The 24,033-nt window shown below is 38.0% G+C and overlaps 8 protein-coding genes across 10 annotated transcripts; 6 read left to right on the forward strand and 2 right to left on the reverse strand.

Moving 5' to 3' along the window:
* The first annotated feature begins 632 nt into the window (after positions 1 to 632).
* Positions 633 to 3,127, forward strand: NUDX23 (nudix hydrolase homolog 23). Its single transcript, XM_013002028.2, has 7 exons — positions 633 to 1,016; positions 1,364 to 1,495; positions 1,861 to 1,937; positions 2,085 to 2,220; positions 2,304 to 2,444; positions 2,541 to 2,599; positions 2,775 to 3,127. Exons 1-7 carry the CDS (start codon positions 729 to 731, stop codon positions 2,833 to 2,835), a joined length of 894 nt encoding a protein of 297 aa, XP_012857482.2. The 5' UTR covers positions 633 to 728; the 3' UTR covers positions 2,836 to 3,127.
* A 756-nt stretch (positions 3,128 to 3,883) lies between these two features.
* On the forward strand, positions 3,884 to 4,452 carry LOC105976738 (protein LE25). Its single transcript, XM_013001998.2, has 2 exons — positions 3,884 to 4,033; positions 4,106 to 4,452. The coding sequence occupies exons 1-2, from the start codon at positions 3,947 to 3,949 to the stop codon at positions 4,355 to 4,357; spliced, it is 339 nt and encodes a 112-aa protein (XP_012857452.1). The 5' UTR covers positions 3,884 to 3,946; the 3' UTR covers positions 4,358 to 4,452.
* Positions 4,440 to 7,099, reverse strand: LOC105976737 (zinc finger CCCH domain-containing protein 14). The gene is made up of 3 exons (XM_013001997.2): positions 6,707 to 7,099; positions 6,123 to 6,183; positions 4,440 to 5,382 (listed from the first exon to the last, which is right to left on the reverse strand). Exons 1-3 carry the CDS (start codon positions 6,768 to 6,770, stop codon positions 4,635 to 4,637), a joined length of 873 nt encoding a protein of 290 aa, XP_012857451.1. The 5' UTR covers positions 6,771 to 7,099; the 3' UTR covers positions 4,440 to 4,634.
* A 93-nt stretch (positions 7,100 to 7,192) lies between these two features.
* LOC105976719 (enoyl-[acyl-carrier-protein] reductase [NADH] 1, chloroplastic) lies at positions 7,193 to 10,423 on the forward strand. Its single transcript, XM_013001981.2, has 12 exons — positions 7,193 to 7,424; positions 7,993 to 8,296; positions 8,401 to 8,510; positions 8,610 to 8,665; positions 8,764 to 8,848; positions 8,937 to 8,984; positions 9,136 to 9,210; positions 9,294 to 9,405; positions 9,493 to 9,596; positions 9,683 to 9,740; positions 9,834 to 9,932; positions 10,021 to 10,423. Exons 2-12 carry the CDS (start codon positions 8,014 to 8,016, stop codon positions 10,176 to 10,178), a joined length of 1,188 nt encoding a protein of 395 aa, XP_012857435.1. The 5' UTR covers positions 7,193 to 7,424; positions 7,993 to 8,013; the 3' UTR covers positions 10,179 to 10,423.
* A 292-nt stretch (positions 10,424 to 10,715) lies between these two features.
* On the forward strand, positions 10,716 to 12,426 carry LOC105976747 (uncharacterized). Its single transcript, XM_013002007.2, has one exon. The coding sequence runs from the start codon at positions 11,132 to 11,134 to the stop codon at positions 12,164 to 12,166; it is 1,035 nt and encodes a 344-aa protein (XP_012857461.2). The 5' UTR covers positions 10,716 to 11,131; the 3' UTR covers positions 12,167 to 12,426.
* A 649-nt stretch (positions 12,427 to 13,075) lies between these two features.
* Positions 13,076 to 16,722, forward strand: LOC105976679 (DNA-binding bromodomain-containing protein). Of its 3 annotated transcripts, none has more exons than XM_013001938.2 (3): positions 13,076 to 13,644; positions 13,764 to 14,439; positions 15,261 to 16,722. In XM_013001938.2, the coding sequence occupies exons 1-3, from the start codon at positions 13,307 to 13,309 to the stop codon at positions 16,464 to 16,466; spliced, it is 2,220 nt and encodes a 739-aa protein (XP_012857392.2). In that variant the 5' UTR covers positions 13,076 to 13,306; the 3' UTR covers positions 16,467 to 16,722. The 3 variants fall into 3 exon arrangements, with proteins under 3 accessions (XP_012857392.2, XP_088681127.1, XP_088681126.1); XM_088825001.1 differs by having other exon boundaries at positions 13,077 to 13,625; XM_088825000.1 differs by having other exon boundaries at positions 13,080 to 13,659.
* A 611-nt stretch (positions 16,723 to 17,333) lies between these two features.
* On the forward strand, positions 17,334 to 18,911 carry LOC105976669 (alpha/beta-Hydrolases superfamily protein). Its single transcript, XM_088825002.1, has 3 exons — positions 17,334 to 17,719; positions 18,374 to 18,697; positions 18,738 to 18,911. Exons 1-2 carry the CDS (start codon positions 17,362 to 17,364, stop codon positions 18,694 to 18,696), a joined length of 681 nt encoding a protein of 226 aa, XP_088681128.1. The 5' UTR covers positions 17,334 to 17,361; the 3' UTR covers position 18,697; positions 18,738 to 18,911.
* LOC105976668 (protein EMSY-LIKE 1) lies at positions 18,903 to 23,630 on the reverse strand. Its single transcript, XM_013001923.2, has 9 exons — positions 23,364 to 23,630; positions 22,418 to 22,596; positions 22,002 to 22,337; positions 21,736 to 21,912; positions 20,822 to 20,890; positions 20,142 to 20,339; positions 19,993 to 20,061; positions 19,852 to 19,909; positions 18,903 to 19,331 (listed from the first exon to the last, which is right to left on the reverse strand). The coding sequence occupies exons 1-9, from the start codon at positions 23,383 to 23,385 to the stop codon at positions 19,222 to 19,224; spliced, it is 1,218 nt and encodes a 405-aa protein (XP_012857377.1). The 5' UTR covers positions 23,386 to 23,630; the 3' UTR covers positions 18,903 to 19,221.
* Between the last annotated feature and the right edge of the window lie 403 nt (positions 23,631 to 24,033).

Raw genomic sequence — 24,033 nt, forward strand, 5'->3', positions numbered from 1 at the left:
AAAATAATAAAATAAAGTAGTGATTTCGAGTCTGTTTGAACCCGTTTAATTAAAACTTGCCTTGGTGTAAAAGATTGTCCTTGTCATAGGCATATGGCCGGTTGAGGTCTTTATCAATAAAAACTAGGTTCATGTGATTTAAAGTTAGGGATTTTTCTATTTTAAGATGCACACTTCCTTCTTTCCATTCATTGTTATAATTATTGCCATATACCTTGTCTTGTAAGATTTCGATGTTTTCACTCTTCTATGTAAGAATATACGAAACTTAGAATTCAAATCATCTGCCTTGAGTAAATTGAAAGATCGATCATTATTGTTAAAATCGTATGATTCGTTCTGATTTGAACTCTTTCCGATTAAGATTGTTGAATAAATTGTAAATAAAAAAAAACATACGATCTACGACTCGATTTATACGATTTGAGAAAAATTATATTTTTTGAGCAAAAAATGTAAACAAATAAAAGGGCTTTTTTGTAAAGGAAAAAATAAATTAAATTAAATTAAAAGGGGATTATAATGTAAAGGGCCCATTCAGCAACAGCAGGCAGACAGAAGAAAAGCCCATCTTCAAACCAGCCCATCATTTTCTGGATTAAGGGGCCCCAATTATTTCATAATATTATTTTCTTCCCTTGGATTTTTCCCACCTCCAGAAAATCTTGCCCAAGTTCATCCTTGGCAATCAATTTTTTATTTTTTTTAATTAGCAACTACTAATAATAATGCTAAAAGCTATACAAATTCTTGGTTCTTCTTCTTCGTCTTCATCGGGGTGCTTCTTCCTTCACCACAGATTAAAGAAGCCCCGGTCGAGTTTTTCTTTAATTTCAAGAAAACCCATTGAAGCATCAATTCCAGAATCATCAAAATTACATCATTTGGCTTTTCGATTTCGCAAAGGTTGCTCCTTTAGAGCTTTCCAAATGCCAAACACTAATTCTGAGTCAACCCCAGATGGTGATTCGCTTTCTTCTTCATCGCTAACGTCGACTGCAGCAGTTCAGACAACTGTGAGTGTTTGTTCTTGATTTATTTTTCTTGTTATTATTACTCACTGCTTTATTATGTTTCTTGATTTCTGTTTCTTCCCTAAATAAATCTTGTACCGGATTGATGGGTTTTGTGCACCGTATTGATAGGGATAATTTGGCTGTACTATATATTTCAAGATAGGATGTTTGACTCAGGTTATCATAATACACATTAGCATAAAATTATAATTTACTTGATAAGTTGTAGTAATTACAATGCATCTTATGATTGGTGGCATTAGTATCAATCCGGATATACACGATTTCGTTTCCGTTTTTCTTTCATTTGCTGTTCTAACTTAGTTCTAGTTTCTAACAATCTTCAGGGATTTACTAAGAAAGTCAGTTTCTGCCAATGGTGTGGTGGCCCGACAAAGCACGAGATACCCGACGGGGAGGAAAAACCGAGGGCTATTTGCACGAAGTGTGGGAAAATATTTTACGAGAATCCGAAAATGGTGAGTGTGAGGAATATGTGAAACAATTTGAGCACTATGTCAGTAATTTTCTGAACATTACGTGTTTCTTTCGAATGTCAAAAGAAGTACGTTGTCGTGAAAGATAATCAAGAAATGCTGAAAGTTCCCCTTTGAATTTGTTGCTACATATAGAAATTTCGTAAAATGACATTGAGAAATTATTTAAGTTTTGACTGATGATCTTGATTTGTGTATGCTAGTACCAGCGTATCTTAGTGTTTTTTTTTTAGTTAACAATTTTTAGGTAACCTTTGGTTAATCGTCATCGGTGAGAATCTATTTAAGAATCTTTGTTAAATAACTTTGGTTGCACTAGTAACTTTAATTTGATGTCGACTTAATAGGTAGTGGGTTGCCTCATTGAGCATGAAAACAAGATACTGCTGTGCAAACGGAATATTCAACCATCATACGGCCTTTGGTAAGCATTGAGTCGAACTTTATCTCAAACAGGGAGAATTTTTACTACCAAACACCTATTTCACTTCCGATGAATATAGATTTCAAGAAAATGCTATTTCTTACCAACCAAACGAGGCCTTAATAATCGTTTCGGCTGCATGTGTAGGACCCTCCCCGCTGGTTACCTGGAGATTGGGGAGTCTGCTGCTGAAGGAGCCACTAGGGAAACTTGGGAAGAGGCAAATGCCGACGTGGAAGTCCAGTCACCATTTGCTCAATTGGACATCCCTCTTATTGGCCAAGTAAGGAGCATTTCAAATTTCAACACATACTTGTTTTTTGTGCATTGTATTAAAAAAAGCGTCGTTGCCTTTGATGTGGACAGACTTACGTTATTTTCCTGGCAAAGTTGAAGAGACCCGACTTTTCACCGGGTCCAGAATCATCGGAATGCCAGCTTTTTGCAGCGGAGGATATTCCTTTTGATTCTTTGGCATTTTCGTCAATGCTGGTTACTTTGAAATTGGTTAGTTCTCGCTGCAATTTCCCTGTTCGATTATCTTTACTAATTTTACGTGTTGAGTACTTACATGATGTGATTTCTACATTTTTGTTGCTATAGTACTTGGAAGATATAAAGGTTGGAAGACCCAAGTTTCACTATGGCATCATAAACAAAAGGTGATTTCTTTAAACCATGCTTCTGAATTTATGTTGAGCTATACCTCTGCTAAAGATTATAACGGTTAAATATATAGTTTACTGTTTGAAACAAGTCGAACACAGGCCACGATTATGATTTTTATTTTTTTGGCCAAAGTGTATATACGTTTCTAACTGGAAGCTCGTTTGACAGGCCCGGAACAAGCCCCTCTGACATTCGTGCCTACACGCTCGATCATCATATGAAATGTTGATTCCGATGCAAAATATCTTGTGCCGTTTATAGATGAATCGGAAGGTAGAGCGAGTTTATTGTCTGTAGTTCGTAAACTTGATGTAACCTGATGGTAGATATAATTACGTAATTGTTCAAAAGATTTAGCTTCATTCGGTTCTTGTAATTTGTTCATGTAGTTAATGCAGTGGCTCACATGATTTTCATCTTCCGTTGATACTGTTGTAAATCAAAGTCATCTGCTTTCTTTCTGTATGAAAAGATCTAAAATTCAAAATTAATAATTTTCTATTTTTGATTAATAAAGAAAAGGTAAAAGTAGTAGATTTCATTACAGCCAAATAAACAATCAGAAAGCAAATAAAACTTCTGCCTGCATCATTTGACACCTACTGCTGGACACTTGTCAACACCCCATTAAAACTTCCTCACCGATTGACACGTTTCATACTCTACTATTCTGTACAAATTTCCCACCATATATTTTATGGTAAATTCCACTTTACCCCCTCGTACTCTGCCTGAGAGTCACTTTACCCCCTCGTACTCTCAATTTTATCGATTTACCCCCTTGTACTTGTACAATTTCCCAATACAGCCCTTTTCTTCAATTTTTGTCAATTTTGACTCTAACGCCATTTGGTCAACTCTGTAAATTACAAAATTACAACTGCCTATAACGCGTCGTTTCTCCTCCGTCAATATTGTCATTTCTTCTTCTCCCACCAGTTCCCCTTCCAAGATATCCCCAAATTGAACCCCTAACTTAGTAAAAATCAAGACCCAAAAATTGATCGATTCCACCCATTGCAAAGAAAAAAAATATATGAATGTGTGAAACTTTCTCTTTTCTAATCTCGAAAGTCAAAATCGAAAAAATTCAATATTTACGTCAATATTTTGACTTTTTACCAAATGGCGTCAGAGTCAAAATCGAAAAAAGTTGATGAAGAGGGTTGTATTGGGAAATTGTACAAGTACAAGGGGGTAAATCGACGAAATTAAGAGTACGAGGGGGTAAAGTGGTTCTTGGGCAGAGTACAAGGGGGTAAAGTGGAATTTACCCTATATTTTATCCAAATCCATTTGAATTCTTAAAAAGATTTGAAGTAGTTTAAAGAAAATTAAAAATGCAGTCAGCAAAGGAAACAGCGGCGAGTATAGCAGCTTCAGCAAAGGCTGGCATGGAGAAAACCAAGGCCACGGTTCAAGAAAAGGTTTTCCATTTTTCTTATTGTTCTCCATTTTTCTGTTGTTACCCTTGTTTATGTGTTGATTAATTTGCACAGGCAGAGAAGATGACGACCGGTGACCCGCTTCAAAAGGAAATGGCTACTCAGAAGAAAGACGAGAGGATTCACGAGGCTGAGCGCGAGAAGCACGAGGCCACCGGAGGCGGAGCTTTCGGCCACGACTACACAACTGCACCACCGTACACTGCTGAAGGTGGGCCCCACCCGCAGACGACAACCCGGACTCCAACAGATCCGGTAACTGGTGTAGCTGGGCGGGTCGGGCATCAGGACCCAAATACATATTAATGTTTCGTGTGATTATGTATTTTGAAGACTGTATTTCGAAGACTTCTGTAGTAGGTTTATATGGTTGTGAAAAATTACTACCTTGTCTCAACATTCCAAATAATTCAAATTAGTTAAAAAAGTGAACAGAATTTATTAAAGAACAGCAAGCAAGAAAACACAGCAAACTAAACAACAAGCCAACAGCCAAGATTGTCATCCTCACATATTGCTAAATGCTACACGAGTATCTACCACTTCGATTATAAATCGCACAAGAAGAAGAAAAAAAAATCGGCTACCCTGTTTTCCTCAACTCCGCTGCTCCGTGCGCAAAATGGCACTTATCGCCAAAGGTGCACGACCCTTTGGAGAATTTCTCACATAGCTTAGTCTTCAAGAAATTACCCGTCGATCCCGACATAGCTCCCGACCCCTTGGCGTGGGCCCTTGCAGCCGAACCTATATTAACAATGAGCTCTCTCACCATAGCACTCGCTTGTTGAATCTGTTCGAACGAACCTTCAAGCTCGATATTCCTAAGATTTGGATCCGTTTCGTGATCTCTAACGGCCAGCTTCACCCCTGCCTGTCTGCATATCTGCTTCGAGTTCACTCCACCTTTCCCAATAACAGCACCTGCTAAAGAAGCATCGACGCTTATCTTTGCAGTGGCGGATGCACCGAAGCTGACTGCGGGTGGCGGGTCGACCCGTGGGGCGTAACGGGTTTGGTTAGTAGCGGGTCCAACGGAACGGGGATTCTCTTGGGAAGGTGGAATGGGTTTGCCAAGCTCCCACTCGCCGTGGGCGAAGTTGCAGTTGTCGCCGAATTTGCAGCCTTCTGCGGTTTTGTATCGGACGCATACTTTGGTTTTGACGGCAGATGGGGCTGAGCCGTTGTGGCTTTGGACAGGTGGCGGCGGTCCGTGAACTGGTCTGGATGGAGGAGCGGGGCTCAGGTTCATCATTTGGGCAACGGTTTTGTAGCCACCTGGAACAAAGTGGAGGAAGTGGCAGTTTTCGCCAAATGGACAACCACCAGTGCTGCAAATAATACAACGGAAAACAAATTACAAATTATATCCTCCCTCAGCTGCTCCAAAGTTTTCGGTGAAGCATCATATTAATTATATAACAGAAATACTACGATTAGTACTTGAAGCTAGTCGTGTTCTCATATTAACCAACGATTTTACCTTATCTTCATTCAAATCTCCCCAACCGTGCACACATACAAAAAAACAAGTATTACCAAACCATGTTTATTGTTTCATTTTATCTTCCTATCTCACAGGGAAACCATAAATAAAGCAAAAGTTTTAAAAACAGAAAGGGCTAACCTTAAACATAATATGCAGACTATAGAAGATAGATATGCACAATCTGGCAAATTTTTAGATCATCTAATAGGTATAGAATACCCAATTCGAGTACTCGTACACAATGAGGGAAGTTCATAATCACTCACATGCTAGATATGCTATACATATTATATTATTAATAAACAATATGCTAACTACACTGTACCACAAATGATTAAAATCAAAATTACTTGTATCTAATGAGAGGTAGTGGCGATAAAATCTTACTCTTCCATGTGCATCCAGATATTTATCGACTCTGGATGATTTTAACATTGCTATAAAATTTCTGTTTTTTACATAACTCAGTTGTTGCAGCTGTATATCATATATAAAATAATTAGTTCAATCACAATGAGCACTACCGTCACTTTGTGAACATTTAAATTTAAAGTATTGTTTTAGGTAGGTTGAGATTTGAACCTGAAAAACTTCGTGCATGGCTTCAATTTGCTTCCTATACCACTCGATAAGGAGTCCATTTCTGTTGCAAAACATTAATTACTTTTTCTCAGTTAATATTTTTATTCATTCTTACCATTATCCATATAAGTGTTACCATTACTAATCACCACCGGCAATTATAAAAAATATACTTTTAAATTAATTACAAAATTCTAACAGCTGAGTTATATAAGTACCAATGTCCTGCTCATCAGTAAAATCTTGAATTTCATGTATACATACAAAACAATTTCTTAATTCAATATTTATTAAACTTAAAACATATTTATTTTTTGAGGGGGCTAACCACCTCTCCATAAAAAAAAAAGCTTATTACAAAATTACAAATTCACAACCTTTTTTTTTAGGTATTTTTCCATGACATCCGATAAAGCTATAATGCAGTAATGATGCAGAGCTATCTCTTGGGAGCAATTACAATACTATATATACACATATATGCACACAGAAGAAACATATATAAGAATATTCATGCAAATAAATCCACCTGTTCAAGCACGAATTGAAACCTAATCAGCAAAAAAAAAAAAAAAAAAAAAAACCTGGCTTAAATTTCTTGAAACTGCCGTTGGGGAATTCACCTCCGCCTCGCTTGCGAATGTCCATAGCTCACAGATCAAGAGCAAATCGGATAAAAACAAAGTCAACTAAAAATCGATTTTTCAGAAAAAAGAAAATCTCAAAATTCACGAAACAAAATCCGAGAAAGTACGAGTACTAGCCGGAGTAGAAGAGAACAGCAAACAAAAACACAAAATTAATTGGTCGAAATCGGTCCCTAATCCTATCGCACGCTAGGGTTTTTCACGAACCGTGCGAAAAATCAACAACCTAATACTAATAAGATTGGGGGATATTTCTTGAATTGGAAAATTCTTGTCGGGTGAGAAAAAAATCGAAACACGTTTGGGATGTCACGTGCTCCTCGATGAAGTGAGTCACGTGCACATATAATGGGCCTTTATAAAAGCCCAGCATTGAGCGAAATTGGGCCAAATCAAAAGCCCATGTGTAGGGGTAAAATGGTCATTACAATCTGCGCGCATCTGCCAAAAATGGAACTGCACCTCTCACACTGAACGACACTTTCAAAGCTTCCCAACAGTCTTTAGACCAACTAACATAGTTTTCATCGAAAACCCACATATATACAAACAACTCTCCTCGTAATACATACGCACACAGACACACACATTTCGTACAGCTGCTCCTCTGTTTGGCAGAATCGCATACCCTCTCTCGCTGAGAATTTCAAGAAAGGTGAGTTCTTTGATAACGCCGTTAAATGGGGTTTTAGAATGTAGCTTCAAATAGTATATTGATCTGCCGTTGTTAGCTGATTATCTGCCGTTTCTTGGATTTTACTCTATTGTTGTGGTATATATTTAATGTGGGCTGTCATTTTTTTCGCTATTGGCTTCTGCATTTTAGCTTGAAATTTGTTGGTGTTGAATTGTTTTGTGAAGGTTTATTCATCCAGATTAATTGCAGTTGCAGTCAATTCACTTGTGTTTCTTTTTCGTCTCCGATTGCATTTAGATGCCTTGCGATGAAGATCACATTTCGACTAAATTTAGATTTATATGTTTTGCCAAACAAGTATTAGTAGTTTTAAATTCACTAGTGTTTCTTGCTTGTTGGAATTTGATCGCTTTGTATATCCACCGGTAAATCGAGGGTTGATTTGTCAAGAACCAGATTTCTGTTTATGAGAAAAAAAGGAGATTACTACGTGATGTAATTGGTTATTATAATTTTTTTCGACTTATCTTATGTTTTCTCAACAAATTTCGATATTGTACCGATTATCTCTGTCGACCATATGCAGCATCGTCCGACCAAAACGAAAATGGCTGCAACTGCAACTCCAAGCACACAACTCGTGACACCAAAGCCTTGCATTTATGCATCTCGCGGAATTTCAAGATCGAGCTTCGCATGTTTTGGTAATGAAACCAAAGGAACATCTTTGACAACAAAGCTTAGGAGCTCGTCTTTCACACCCGCAACACAATCTCTCTCCAAAACCTATGACTTCAATCCATTGAAATTCGGAAAGCGTGGTGGTATAAAAGCAATGGCCGGAGCAAGTGATAAACAGCCTTTGCCTGGATTGCCTGTCGACTTGAGAGGTCAAATCTCCTCTGTTTTTTCACTCATTTTCTTTTTTCGTAAATTCATGCGTTTACGAGATTTTTTATTTTTTATTTTTAAATACGTGTTTAATTTTCTTCAGGGAAGAGGGCGTTTATTGCTGGAATAGCTGATGATAATGGGTATGGATGGGCAATTGCAAAATCCCTTGCTGCTGCCGGTGCTGAAATTCTCGTTGGTACATGGGTTCCTGTATGTATATCAACTTTACGTACATTTCACCCTATTACTATTTTTTTAAAATAACAGAAAATTTAGCCTTTTCCCTTATGAGAAATCTTACTTTTTTAGGCTCTAAATATCTTTGAGACCAGCCTACGACGTGGAAAGTTTGACGAATCGCGTGTGTAAGAATTAATCTTTTCTATTTTTTAAAAAATATCTGCAAAATGTACTTGCCTTGTTTTGCTTTCTTTACGAACAATTTTGGAGTTTGGTATTGTAGGCTGCCAGACGGTTCTTTGATGGAAATTACGAAAGTCTACCCACTGGATGCAGTTTACGACTGTCCTGAGGATGTTCCTGAAGATGTAAGAAGTATTTGCATCCATGTTAAACTTTTCTCTACGTATTTTTATTTTTCTGTTTACTAATTTATTTTGTTTGTACCTATTGCAGGTCAAAGCAAATAAACGATATGCAGGATCTTCAAATTGGACTGTGAAGGTTTTAGCTTTCCGACTAACTTCTTCTCGCTTTTTCTTTTTTAATTTTCCATCGACGGGCATTTCTTGTCATCGTCGTTTTTTCAATGGAATTTGTACACATAGATACTTATGTTGAGAAACGCACTTGCTGAAAGCTTCTTGTTTTGCAGGAAGTAGCTGAATCAGTGAAGCAGGATTTCGGAACAATTGATATTCTTGTTCATTCACTTGCCAATGGTCCAGAGGTGTGTTTCTCTCTCTATCTCGATCTTTCTCTCTCTAAAGTCTAAATCCACCATTTCTCTTAAATCGTGGGCACCACACGCAGGTTGTTAAGCCGCTTCTGGAGACGTCCAGATATGGCTATCTGGCAGCCATCTCTGCATCAAGTTATTCCTTTGTTTCTCTTCTCAAACATTTTGCTCCCATCATGAATCCAGGTTTTTTTTTTTTCCTTTTGCACCTTCCACTATCTTCCGTGAATAAATAATAATTTAATCTGCCACCAAATTACCTCTTGTTGACAGGTGGCGCCACAATCTCTCTGACATACATTGCATCCGAAAAGATAATACCCGGGTATGGTGGTGGCATGAGTTCTGCAAAGGCTGCTCTAGAGAGCGACACAAAGGTTAGTTTTAATCTCGTTCTTTTCGCCTCTTCTTACATTAATTACCGTAAGATGTTGTAAGAATTTTACCTCGTTTGCTGTTTCAGGTGCTTGCTTTTGAAGCTGGACGAAAACACAACATCAGAGTTAACACCATATCCGCAGGTACTTCAAATCATACGAGTATAAGCAATTGCATTTTTTTCTTTATAAGAAATATTCAGTTTATGATTAATTTATTGTGTGACGTAATTCCAGGCCCGTTGAGAAGCCGTGCTGCTAAAGCTATTGGTTTCATCGACATGATGATTGACTACTCCTTGGAGAATGCACCCTTGCAGAAGGAGCTAACTGCCGGTGAGTTGTTTTTTTTCTATTTAATATTTTATTTTGAAAAAAATGCTACTTTTTTTTCGTAACTAAGATTGAGAAATAAACGTAACAGACGAGGTTGGAAATGCTGCTGCTTTTCTGGCATCTCCGTTGGCATCTGCTATAACCGGAGCGGTTGTGTACGTAGACAACGGTCTTAATGCAATGGGAGTTGGAGTTGATAGCCCAGTTTTTCGGGATCTTGATATTCCGAGAGCACAACAAAGCTAGAGCTATATTTCTGCAATTAAAAAGGATTTCAATGAAATTTTTTATCATCGAATAAATGTGGGTGTTTTATTTTTATTTTCTCGCCATTTTGGTGTATTAATTATCAGAGACGGGTGAGCTTTGCATTTGCGAATCGGGAAAAACGTGCTTCTTACTAGGAATAGTTTATGAGTACTGGAAATTTTATGTTGCTACTGTTATATGCCAGTTTTATGATCCAGTTGGTTGTTATCTGAAAGTGAAAATAGCTCTATTTAATTTTTGAAAGCTAATACTCTGAACTTTTGTATTGGCAACTTGAAATTAAGAATTTTGCAAAAAAGAATAAAAACCTAGAGCAAAGAGATGTGTATATCGAAATTAGGGGTGAAAATCGGACTGAATAATGGATCGTATTTTGAAAGTGAAAAACAGAATTTTGGATCGAAATGAAAAACATTGTTCGATAATGGGCGCAGAGTTAGGGGGGAAATCGATTCGATACCCAAATTCAAAATTGAATGTAAACATACTAATAGATCTAAATTGGAGTTTTCACTTAATATTTAGGCTAGTGTATAATATATTTTGAATTTTCATTTTCCACCAAAAATTTCGGTGGTGTGAAGGGAACAAGTCAAAGAAATAGATTGAAATCAATCAATCCAAAATAATTTGAATTTTAAATAAATTTAGGACCTCTCAACATTTTCAAAATTTAAAAAAACCTCTTGTCATCTCATGAAATTGGAAGGGCAAATTTGTCATTTCAAACGCTGAAATAAGGTCAAAATTACAGAGTCCAGATCAGCCCCAATTCTCCTCCCATTAGTTTCGTCCGCCATCGTCTCTCACCAAAAGCTTCAGCCTAATCTCAACACTATATATCACACACATACACACACACACACAGATTCTCTACTTTCTGAGTGAGCTTTTATCCCGTTTCAGAAAATAATCTCTCGCAATCAAATATGAAGGCTTCAATCAAATTTAGGGATGAGCAGAAGCCATTGATGAGGGCTAAAATCCCGCTAAACATTCTTAATTTCCCATTCCAATCGGGAATTGCTGCAGGAGATTCCAAGGAGTTGTCTCTGAATCTCAGCACCTTTTTGGATTTCGGCCCTTCCCTCAAATTCCAGTACCGTCCGAATGATTCGCAAAACCCTTTCGCCTTTATCTTCAAAACCGGAATTGGGCATTTCGGCTCACCCACCAAAAGCCCTTTAACCATGAGCGCCGAATTTAACCTAGTCGGCAATCAGAACCCTAGATTTTTCATCCACTTCAAGCCCGATTTCGGCGATTTCTCGATGAAAAAGTCTCATTCTTCTGGCTTCGTCAAGGATTTGGGGGAGAAATTGAATGGTGGTGTTGTCGGTGAGGAGGGGTTTGTGAACAATGGGTATTTCAAGGGGGCTGGTTTCTTTCCCGCGACGGACGAGTCCAAGGCGGCGGCGGGGCAGCTGGTGAACGGGATGCTTAAAGGTACAGAGCTGAGCGCCAGAACAGCCGTACCGTTGAGAGATTTTGCGAAAGTGAACTTCCGGTGGGGGCTTAGGTTTCCGCCACAAGAGGCGGTGGCAGATGAGGTGGATGCAGTGATGGTGGGGAGGAGGGGTGATCGAACGGCAGGCATTAGGCTGCCGCTATTGGTGATGAACAAAATTGGAATCGAGCATGTGGCGAAACCTAATCCGAAGATGGAGAAAGTGGGGTCTGGTGAGAAGTTCGATACGCTGGCTGAGGCGTGTTTGGATGTAAAGAAACAACTTGGGGTGATTCAAGCTGAGAATGGGCTGTTAAGTAAGGCTTTGAGTGATTTAAGATCGGATATAGCCGCTGGAAAAATGGATTTCTTATCCGAACGCCATCTGAATAAGTATTCCGGTGGCGGGTTTGATCGGAGGGGAAACAAGGAGAAGAAATATTCGGGTGGTGAAAAGAAATCCTCAGAAGTGATGGATTTTGGTGGGGAAGGTAATAATGGATCGAAGATGGCTTGATCGTACCATGTTAAAGGTTTTGTCTATGTTATCCCTTGCATTTTCATTAATTATGAATATGTACAAGGAGTTAGTTTTGTTTTGAGGTTATATTTCTAAGTTTTGAATGTTTGGAGTTGAAATTGCTTTGTGCTAAAGAAATTGTCCTGGTTTATTTTTGCATGTTTTTTGGTCTTTTATAGTTATATGTGATGTTGGGATATGGATAAGATGGTGTAAATTGTTTAGCTATGAGAAAGATTTGGATTTCATTTCATGCATATTATTTATGTGAATGTTTTTTGTTCTTGGATACTATATTTATGGTTTCAAGAATTCAAAACTTGTGTGGAACTTGTATTCAAATATTTGATGATGTTTCTTTAGTTGTTTCCTCAAATTTCAGTGAGCAATGGCACAATAAAAGAATACTGCTCAAATTTAGGTTCCTGTTTAAGTTGCACATTTACACATAGGAATTAATAAATTATTGTGTTTGAGTAGATGACAGCCTTGACAAATCAGACAAGCTTACATTATTGAACTCATATTTGTCTTTTCCAATTTGAAAAAAAGGAGGGAAATGATTCACTCTCTCTCTCTCTCTTTATTTTTTTTAATTATTTAGTTTTGTGACTTGTGGACCATAGCCCAAGCTTGTGGACCTAAGCCGAACATATATGATGATAGGCCCAAATATACAATTAATGGCCCATGATTTCCAGCCCAATAATGGAAATAATATTTGATATTTAAAGATAAATAAAATTGATAAAGTCAGCGAGAAAGGCCCAATAATCCACCCAGAAAAAGTGGGGAGCCACATTCGTGAATCCCAATAATCACTACCGAGTCGGAAGAGAGCCAAGTCGCCAAGCCAAGCCGTGAATGGAGTCGACAGTATAAAACCCAAACAGGCACAAGCCCAGTAAGAGAAAAGCGTATAAATCAAAAGGAGCAAATTTTATTTTTTTGAAAAAAAAAAAGGAAAATTTATAATCCAAGACAGACGAGAAATACAACCCTAGACCTCTGATAACATACCACCTCTTAACCATGACTTAAAACAAAACCAAAAAAAATAAATCTCTGCAAACAATACAATACATAAATTCAAAACAATTAAAACTGTACCAATAAACAAACCAAACGCCTCCTCTCATGACCAAACCGGACGGCGTCGCACCGGAATCCAAAGCCGACGTTACCCCCTCCTGGGGTACTTGGGAGGAGCTCCTCCTCGCCTTCGCCGTCAACCGCCACGGTACCGATTCATGGGACTCTATCGCCTCTGAACTACACAAACGGACCTCCCTCTCCCTCACCGCCCAAAACTGTAGGTCCAAGTATTTCGACCTCAAACGCCGTTTCGTCGCGCCCAACGCTGATTTGGAGGAAGACGACGGCAAATCGGACTCCGCCCCCTTGCTGGAGGAGCTGAGGAAATTGAGAGTGGCGGAACTCCGGCGTGAAGTGCAACGTTACGATCTCAACATCGAGTACTCTTTTTAGATGTGCATATAACTAATTCTTAGGAGATCTGAACGTTGAAAAATTGGTGAAATGGAGAGAGATTTTTGTTTTATTTTTCGTCTTCTGATTTGGTGCGTCTGTACAGGTCATTGGAGTTGAAGAAGAAGAAATTGGAAGAGGAACGAGAGAGGAGTTTGAGGAGAGAGAAAATCGATTCGGATCTAGGTGAGGGAGATGAGAAAATAGGTATGGAGCCGGCGGCCGGCGGAGAACCAGTCACCGGCGATGATTTGGAGAAGGATGATTTGTCGGTGAACGAATCAAACTCCACAGATCCCGGCCTGGAGAAGTCGATAGCCGGCGAGAAAGAACCGGAACCGGGGAGAACGGGAGGAGAGGAGGTACGACGGGATCAAACCGGTCAGACGAGCGAAGCGCCGACTGAGTTAAAACCGGAACCAAATCAGAAGGCGGTTCGGGAGGATTCCTGCAACGGGAGTTCAAATAGTATAGACGAGTCGGACCGGAAGGCGAAAGCTGAACCGGTAACCGATTCGACCGATTTAGTTGAGTCAGACGGCGGAAGAGAGGAGGCGACGAAGGAAAACTCCGATGTGCAGAGTTCCGCCAGTAGATCGAGGAAGGAGGAGGGAAGTGATAAGGTGCGCCGCGGTAATATGAGTGGCGATGAGCGTGAACACGAGGATCAATCTCGTGCCGTGAAGGAATTGTCTGCCGAATCGCAGCCGTTGGCTGACTTTCTGCAGGCTATCCGGGCTCATAAGCTCGGCTCGGTCTTCGAGCGGCGGCTCCGGAGTCAGGTGACATATTCATGTTCATTATTCTTTTTTTATTTGCAAGATCTTTATTTATTTTATTAGTTTATATTTTTGTTTTTTCACAATGGTTTGGTTTAGTGGTACGGTGCTGCACTACAATTATTTATTTTTCTTATTGTTATAGTTTAAAGATTGTTTTCGGGTTTTCCGTGATTGACCAGTCAACTCTAAGATTCTACATTTTGTTTTATTTATTTATTCCGATATCCATTTAGCTTATGAAAAAGTAACTAAATAAAATGTTCAAGGGTAAAATGGTCTGTTACTCAAAGCCCAAACTTAGGTAGGTGTATGGGTCACTGTTTTCTTGACCCATTCGGAACATACATACATGATACATATACACACATTTATATTTTTCGTACAGTTAGTAATTTACAAGACAAGCAACACTTATTATTTAATTTAGCAGAAGAAAAAACCGTGTTTGTTAATATTCTATTTTTTAAGTTATAATCACATTATTGTAATGATTTAGCATTTACATAGAATATCTTTAATATTTTCATGGTTATATTAGCTGTCTCATTGTCTTTACTCTTTTGATGTCAACAACTCACAAACGTGGATCCTTTTGTGCTGTCAAATAGTATTATATTTTACAATCAGCTTTTTTTTTTAATATACAAAATATTTTACAGTCAGTTTAATATGTAAGTAATTCTTGTATCTTTTTATTTTTTTCAATAAGCATAGGATTTAGGTAACCCTATGATTTTGAAATTGCTCCATGCGTTTTATAATTACACATCTATTGAGTAGTAATTATTTTCTTAAACAAGTGTGACATATCCTATTTGCAGGAAACCTCGAAATATAATAAGTTGATTCTCCAGCACACAGATCTCGAAACAATCGAAACGAGGTTGAAAGAAGGATGGTACTCAGGTTCAACCAGCAAATTTTTCCGTGATCTTCTCTTGTTGGTCAATAACGCACTCGTTTTTTTCTCCAAAAATTCGGCAGAAGCAAATGCTGCAACTGAGATTCGATGGCTCGTCTCAAAGCAGATTTCCCGAAAACTCACCAAGTCAGATTCTTCATCTGGGAAACAAATTTCGCTCCAATCCCTATCAATTGCCAAGAAAGAAGACAAAACTCCAGAGCCTTCACAGTCTTTGACTTTAAAGCCTAGATTATCCGGCTCGTTAATAGTTTGTCGTAAACGAAGCTCAATTGCAGCGAAGGGGTCCGCTTCTTCTTCAGGAGCTGATAAAAAGAAAGAGCAAACTGCATTGGTTACCGAGGAGAAGGATAAGGCAAAGGTGGTGCAGCGTTCTTCCCAAGTCTCTGGTGATGCAGAGGAGCCTAAAATCACTAAGAAGAGAACAAGGGATAATAGATTCTCTTCGGTTTCGGCTAACAACTCGAAGAAGAATAACGGCAAGAATTCTTCGGCCAATAAAAACGAATCAGGGAAACAACCGGCAAAGGGAGGAGGCTCGTCTTCTTCTCAGCAAGCAGAGCCGCCCAAAAGCGAGACTAAGAAGAACCAATCGAATTTAGACTCTAAAAAACGAGGGGCGGCGAATTTCTTGAATAGAATGAAGCAAGGTTCATCATCGAACAACGGGGTTTTGCTCGATGCATTGAAGAACACACCTCTGACTAGCGAAAGTAAAGGAGGGTCTCAAGTGAAGAAAAACGAGAATGCTAAACGAGGGGAAAAGAAAGAACAGACTACTACTACTAGGAGAAATTCAGAGACGAGACAAACGAAAGAGAAGGAAAAAGAAAAAGAGAAAGAGAAAGAGAGAGAGAAAGAAAGAGAGAAAGAGAAAGAGAAAGAGAAAGAGAAAGAGAAAGAGAAAGAGAAGGAGAAGGAGAAGGAGAGAGAGAAAGAGAAAGAGAAGGGTAGTCCTGGAAAGAGAAATGTTGGGAGGCCGCCGAAGAGAGGAGCTGCACCGCCGCCGCCGCCTCCGGCGGCACTTGGTAAAAGGGGTAGAGAAAAGGCTGAAACGGAAGCTGCGACTTCGAAGCAGCCGAAAAAAAGATCGAGGAAGTTATAGCTATGGTGAAAAGGGGAAAAAAAAAACAAAAAGGGATAGACAAATTTGTATGTAGTGTATGGCAATCTTTTTTTAAAATAGATAGATTTACTTATTATTTTGGGTTTCACTTATGTTTTGGTAGTCTTTTGATTGACCCGAAAACCAGTGATAGCGGGTCCTTACAAAAGAAAGCTGCTTGTTTGTGCAACTCTCTATGTAAGCTGTGTTTTGTAAGCTAAGGTGGTTTTATTAACGACTTCTAATTTTTCTGAAATTAACAAAACGTCTATGAATTTATTTATTTCTTTATTACGACATATATACTTTAGGATATATATTTGTTTAAATATTATATGATAAATTATTTAAAACTAAACAATAAACAGAAGGATAAATTACAACTACCCCTAGGCCCTAGGTATGGTCAATTTAAGAAAAAATCCCTCTTGTTTGGATAATTACATCTACCCCTCAATTATAATTTTTTTCTTACACTTCCACCCTTATGGTGTCAAATTCAACATAATCATCTAGATTTCATGGAATGTGCTATAGTTTGTACCCGTTTTGTGTAAAAATACAGTTTTTGATGCACCACAATCTGATATATACAAACCAAAACACACATATTATGATCACCTTGCTTCAATATGTGAAGTTCGAATGGAACAAAATGGGTACAAAAGTAATAAATATTCCATATAATCTCGAAGATTTCACTAAATTTGAAACCGCAATGGTCGACGTGTAAGAAGATTTATAGTTGAGGTGTGGTTGTAATTACCCAAACAGGAGGGGGTTTTGTGTAATTTAACCATACCTAAGGGTGTTGGTTGTAATTTACCCTAAATAGAATTACCATTTGAAAAAGCACTTACAAAAGTACTTATTTTCCAAAATCGGGAAAAAAAAGATGAGCAGCAGCAGAAGCAGCACAAGAGAGAGTTGCAAAATCGAGTCGAAAGGGGGCATCAGCCTCGATGCCCGGATCTACAGGCCCACCGCCGGAGACTCAAACGCCACTTTGATCGCCGTTTTGGTTCACCCTTACTCCGTTCTGGGCGGATGCCAGGGTCTGATGAACGGAATTGCTCGAGGACTCGCCGACAGGGGCCTCACAGCTGTCACCTTCGATATGCGCGGCGTCGGCAAGTCCACTGGTCGGGCTTCAATCACGGGTTTCTCCGAAGTTGACGACGTCGTTTCCGTCTGTAAATGGGCGTCCCAAAACCTCTCCGCCCCTCGCGTTCTCCTCGTCGGATCTTCAGCAGGTATCTGTTTCAACCAACGACAACTCCGCTTCTCTTTGATTTTTTTTTTTTTTTTTTTTTTTTAAATCGAAATTCAGATTGCGTTTGAAGTTGGGTTTTTGTTACGAAGTTTTTTTGGTGGATACGATTTTGATTTATGGCTGAATCTGAACTAGATTTGATCTAACACTAGATACGAAGTGGTCGAGTTCAAATTCAAGTGTCCACATTTTCGATTCGAAGGAAATTAGGTTGTTTGAGCTGTTGAAGCACATTATTGAGCTGTAACTGAAATTACAATATACAGATTGTTGGAGCTATACGATTACTTGATCTTCTTAAATGTATGGAATCATGCCAGCTAAGCAGTTCTTGAGCTAATAATTGATTTGATTAGACCAGATTGTTCGACCTATGCGTTTATCCCAGCTTCTTGAATTTATGGTGTCAACAAAGTTTTTTGTGATCTATAACCGAAATCAATATGCATTTACTCCCCGCAGATTGTTTATACGGCCACACAGCATAAAGAATCAACGCACACACAAATCACAGTAGATTCGTATTGCATAGAACTTTCTACCTTTAACGATTAACTTTTTTTGGATTTGATTTTCTTGCTTGTGGTACATGTCCATGTTTAGTAAATGTATTACGTCGTTGTGTTGTTCCCAGGTGCCCCGATTGCTGGCTCTGCAGTTGACCAGATTGAAGAAGTTGTTGGCTATGTGAGTTTAGGTTATCCTTTTGGATTAACTGCCTCGATTCTCTTTGGAAGGCATCACAAGAATATATTACAGTCTCCAAAACCTAAACTCTTTGTGATGGGTACGAAGGATGGTTTCACAAGCGTCAAACAGCTTGAAAACAAGTTGAAGAATGCTGCTGGCCGCACTCAAACGCATTTGATTGATGGAGTCAGCCATTTTCAAATGGAGGGACCAACTTATGATGTGCAGATGGTGAATTTAATCCTTGAATTTATCTCGTCGTTGTGAGGTTTATTAAGGCTTCGTTTGGGGCTGTTTGAATTCGTTAGGATTATATTGTCCATGATAATGTGATGTATTATTATTATCTTATGTTAATTGGGGAGGTGTGGTGAGTTTGGATTTAAGCATCATTCGTTTGATTTAGGATATTTTCATGTTGTATTCTAAAATAACATAGTCACATCAGTGTATTCAAATTTGGAACAAAAAAATTCCGCAAATTTCGAGTACATTTACGTTTGAATTACACGGAAGGTTAAATATTTGTGCACACATGTGAGATATACAAGAGAAGTCTAATCCTTTACAACTGAGTTAAAGCACTACAGGAGTCTGCATAACTCACATATGTGAAATATACAAGAAAAGTCTAATCTTTTACAACTGAGTTAAAGCACTACTGGAGTCTGCATTTTATACGGACAAAATGAAAGAGATGATAATAGCTCGGATACCCTAGAAATCTAAATCCCGATAGAATAACATCAATCACAGATAAAAAGAAGGTCTTGCTGGAAATCTGCAACTCTCTCAACCTCTTGCCAATTCGTAACTGTTGGACCTTCCCACATCTTCATGCTCATGGCTAACATTACGTTGTGGGCCCCCCAAATGTTCACGCGTTGATGGATGCTCCTCATCTGATGCAAGAATTATATACAAATAACATTTAGATAAAATCAACACACTAGATAATAGACCTCGAAGAAAGCAGTTCGATATTCTGATAAATTAGACAATGTTCAATGTATAATTGCTAAGATAAATATGTTGATAAAATTTCAGCTCATATATGTATAAAAGCAATGATAAGCACTGATGTGAGTACAGTACTACTATGAATATCTTAAGAGTTTACTCGTCCACATATCTAGCGGACAATCGTCTCAGCTAGATTCCAGTTGCATAGTGTGATGTGTAATAAAACAAATTTACCAACAAAGTTTCACTTCCACTTTTTCAATGAGAAGAAGTTTCAAGAAAAGGGATATTGTTGTAGTCTGACTAAAGAATCAGGGAACGGTACCAAAATTTGCTGAGGAATTTAAGTAGTCCATCTTTGGCGAAATGACCAACTCATTTGATGAAGAAAAAAAACAATGTACTCAAATTGATGATGTAATCAAATTAAGATGTCAGATTTGAAAATATCTTCATTACCACTATCACATGCATCCACAAGTCTCTGAATCACTTCAATCAATGTTTGCTCATGTTCCTGCATCACCAATTATAGCAGATCTTGAGTACTAAAGGTTGAGAGAGTAAGCTAAAAATTCTTGTATTAATATCAGTAATAACCTTAAGCATTTTCTTGGCATTCTCCAGCTCTGCTACATTGGGATGGGTTGCATCAAGCACCTTCTCCACCTACCGTAACAAATGGGAGGAAATAGGTAAGTAATCTGCAAAGCTTCTACGAGATTCATACAAGGTAATCACATTAATACCTTCTTAATCAATGTCTCGGTATGTAGTATTTCTATTTCCTCGGAATCATCTTTCATAACCCCATTTCGTGAAGGTCTCTCATTAGCAAATTGATTCATTGATGATGTTCTCCCTCTTCCAGAGTTAGGTGCACTTGTATCATCCATTCGAGATATTACAGGACCATCACCCACCCACCTGATATCCTCTGGGGGAACCTGCATCAAATAATCCTTAAGTCTGTCACCTCGAGAAACCCGAACCACAAAGCAGATGTAAAAAGAATAGTAAAATGATTTGAGATAAAAATTAGCTAGGTTATAATCATGGTAAGCAAACGTGAAGCCTTAAATATCAGGAAAGCAACAACGCCAACTAAATCTGGTGCCAACATCTTAACCTCAACCACTATTACATACGACCTCACGAGATTCATTTATTCACATAAGGACAAAAGATGATTATGTTGACCAGGTGCCGACATGTGTTCAAAATTGGTTTATTGGCAATTAATTTCATGCAAATTAGTCTCAGAGTCTATGATATGTATAAAAAGAATATAAAAGCACATGTTGGAGATCTCAATAGTTACCGGAAGATACGGTAATGCATTTAAGAAAATTGATGTAACCACGCTCATAATCACGTCCACATTAATGTGCACGGAATATTTGAGCTACCAGAAGTAGAAGATAGCTACCTCTTTGATGTTGACCCATTCCAAGGTCTCATTAGGCGTATTGCTATCATAAACCATAGAATGGCGGCCCTGAAATACGAGGAGAACTAGCAAAAATTAGAATTCATTTGCAGGATTATTTGATATATTTCATTATATCAAACTTCGTTGCCGCAGTACAGGTTAAAGGAAAGGCCAGTAAATCCACCAATATTATAAAGTAGCAACTTCTTACTATTTCCCTTCCATAGACACTTCAATGGTTATAAAGACATATAATAGTTTAAGCATGTAATGTCACATTGTAGAATGGTCATAAATATTGCTTATACGAAGAAAACAAATTCAACAGTCAGCAGATATGACCGCAGTAGACATGCCGTTTGTCATTGAATGTTAGCAATTTCTGTTCTTATGTTAAAAAAATGTTTTTTTTACAATTGTAACACGGTCACATTACATATTTTCAGTAAAGGAAAGTTAGAATGATTCAAAAAGAGGCTTTCAGATATAGAATGTGGTTTCCTTATTGTCACAGAATAATGCCTGGCAAAACATATAATCATGCAGATGAATGCACTTGAATGATCAAAAACCACAATAAAAATTTTATGTGATTAAAAGGAATCAAAAATCATTTTGGAACATTCATATTTCAACGCTGGGCTGTGGCTCTTATACTAATCAGGCATAAAGACAGTCAACAAAAGGAAACAAAACTCCAACATCAAGGTACTTAGTGCTTCCTTATCGACTTACTCCTTTAGTGGACAGTCATATAAGAAACTTGACAAATGTTTCTTTGTTCACTTCTTTACTTTTCATATTTGTTATAGAAAGTAAATAAATTTGCGTGGATATATTTCCAGCCATGGAAATCCTAATCAACACTTCAATAGGGAGTATCCAAATGAAAAAAAAGGAAACAAACATACGTCTACAGGATTGTATTCAGTTATGACCGCCTCATAGAAGTTATTGTCCGCAGGCCATCTTATCATCACTCTCCTACCAATTAATGAGTTCTGCATGCTATCAGAAGGGTCACCCATTGGAGCCCCAGAAGAAACACGATCGGTAATCTGATAATGCACAGGTTTTGCTGGCTGACCCTGTGAAAAAAACAAAGATCGACAAATTAACAACAAAGTCTTTTCTTAAACTCATCTCTGAAATCCTTACTATAATGGTTTGAACATACAGCATTAGGCCTTCGCCCACCAATCCCTGAAGTAGGTGGCCATTTCGCAGATGGCAGAGTAGTACCAGCCACTGACTGAGGGTGTAAAGGCTGAGATTGTGTGCCGAATGGATTTCCAGATAGAGGTGCCTTCTGCCTTTTGCGAGATGCTGAAACTGTCGGACTTTGTAACTGATTGTTAACATTGGGGGCTATGTTTCTGTTCCCTCCTGCATCTCTCCACTCTCTGATTCTGCGGATGAGGTCATCAGCATTAACCTCAGTAAGTAATTCCCTGTGCTCATCATCTGATACCCTCAGTTCCTTTCGTAGTTCTGTAATTAGACCTTCTTTCTCCTATGTAACAAGCATATCATCAAAACATTAGAATATGAAATGACGGGGGACAATAAATAAATAAGTGAAAATGTACATACCCATGTAAGTGCATCAGATTGTGCTTTGAAAGCTCGTAGAATTGCACCGTATGCTATCTGCTCCAAGTTGTGGATTTCGGACTCCATGTTAATTTGCATTCTTTGATATGGTCTCCCGTTAACTGCCACACGACCTCCTACTCTAGTATATAGTGGTTGGGGATTATCATCATCAGTACCTGTACTTATTTCAACAAACAAAATTAAGTGTATGATGTATATGAAAGCGAGCGAAAACCAGATATTAGCATTTACTTCCAATAGCTAATGCAAAATTTTACCCACCACTGAAATTACTTCAGTGAACAAAGTGTTAACAAAAATCAATAGAGCTAATCTCTCCTTCCTAAGTCGAAATTTCACATAGTGAACCACTTCCATATTAATTGAAGTTCCACTCAAAATGGTGGAATAGCAAAAAGCCAAAAACTATTCAACAAATATCGGATACACCAACAGGTATTACAAGGGTTGCCTCACACATGCACCAATATGGAATTTATAAGTTGTTATATCGAATACTGGCAAAATTTCCACTCCAACAGCAGATAATCGTGGGAGAAGATAAACTAAACCTTTGGAGATGAAATGGAGAATGCATATCTAGTCTGAAACAACAATTCAAAAAAATCAAATTTAATCTCGAATTTTACAATTACAAATTCAGCTCACATTCAAGATACCATAAACCGTAAAACATTCAACCTCAATTTCAATTTCTGCACTAACCCTAGCAACATCAATGAAATCGATTGCTTATAAAACCCTAGAAAAAATAATAAAAAATAACAAATGAAATTCATCTGAGATCTGAAATTTTCGAAAAAAAATCCACAAAAACATCCATGAGGTAACATGATCGAAAGAAAAAGAACTAAAAATAAGCAAAGACAAACACGAGATTTTGTGCGCACAAAAATAACTGGAATAAGAAAAATTCACCAACCGCTGCTGTCTCCATATTCCATAGAACGACAGACGTCAATCCAACTGTAGCGAATTCCAAAAATGCTTATGAGATTATCTTCAATTCCTCCTCCGTTATCCCAATTCCACGAAACGGTAGCTAAAAATCTCCAGGGAGAGTTTGTGAAGATGAAGATTTACAGAAATTCATTTGTAAAAACCTCCGACGAGAGGGAGTGAATAGAAATGAAAAGAAATTGCGTTGTGAGAATGGCAGGGATGATGTGGGCCCACGGATGGGTCCCCCTTCGTCTAAATTATATGGGCCTATTAATATTATAATTAATTATTTTGGGCCTGAACTTTGAGCCTGGTTGGTTAATAAACTCGAAACAATATTATTGGGCTGCATTTTATATCAAATTTTCCCTCCCATTCTCAAATTTTCGATTTTCGTTTTTTTGAATTATGGAAAGCGGAATTGAAATTAATTTTTTTCAATTTCTTCGAGGATGAACCATACAACGTAATCCTTTGTCTTCTTATTTCGTGCATTTTATCTCCTAGTTTTAGGATTTTCTTTGCATGGTAATTGTACGCGTACATTTGATTGTTCACTGTTTGAGCTGGATCATTGTTTGGTGAAATCTTCGATTGAATTTAATAAGTTGTAAAATAAAGTTTGTAAGCCCATAACCAATATGCTATGC

Source organism: Erythranthe guttata, chromosome 11 (genome assembly GCF_056151865.1).
Source record: "Erythranthe guttata isolate IM_541 chromosome 11, IM_541, whole genome shotgun sequence".
NCBI classification, from domain to species: Eukaryota; Viridiplantae; Streptophyta; class Magnoliopsida; order Lamiales; family Phrymaceae; genus Erythranthe; species Erythranthe guttata.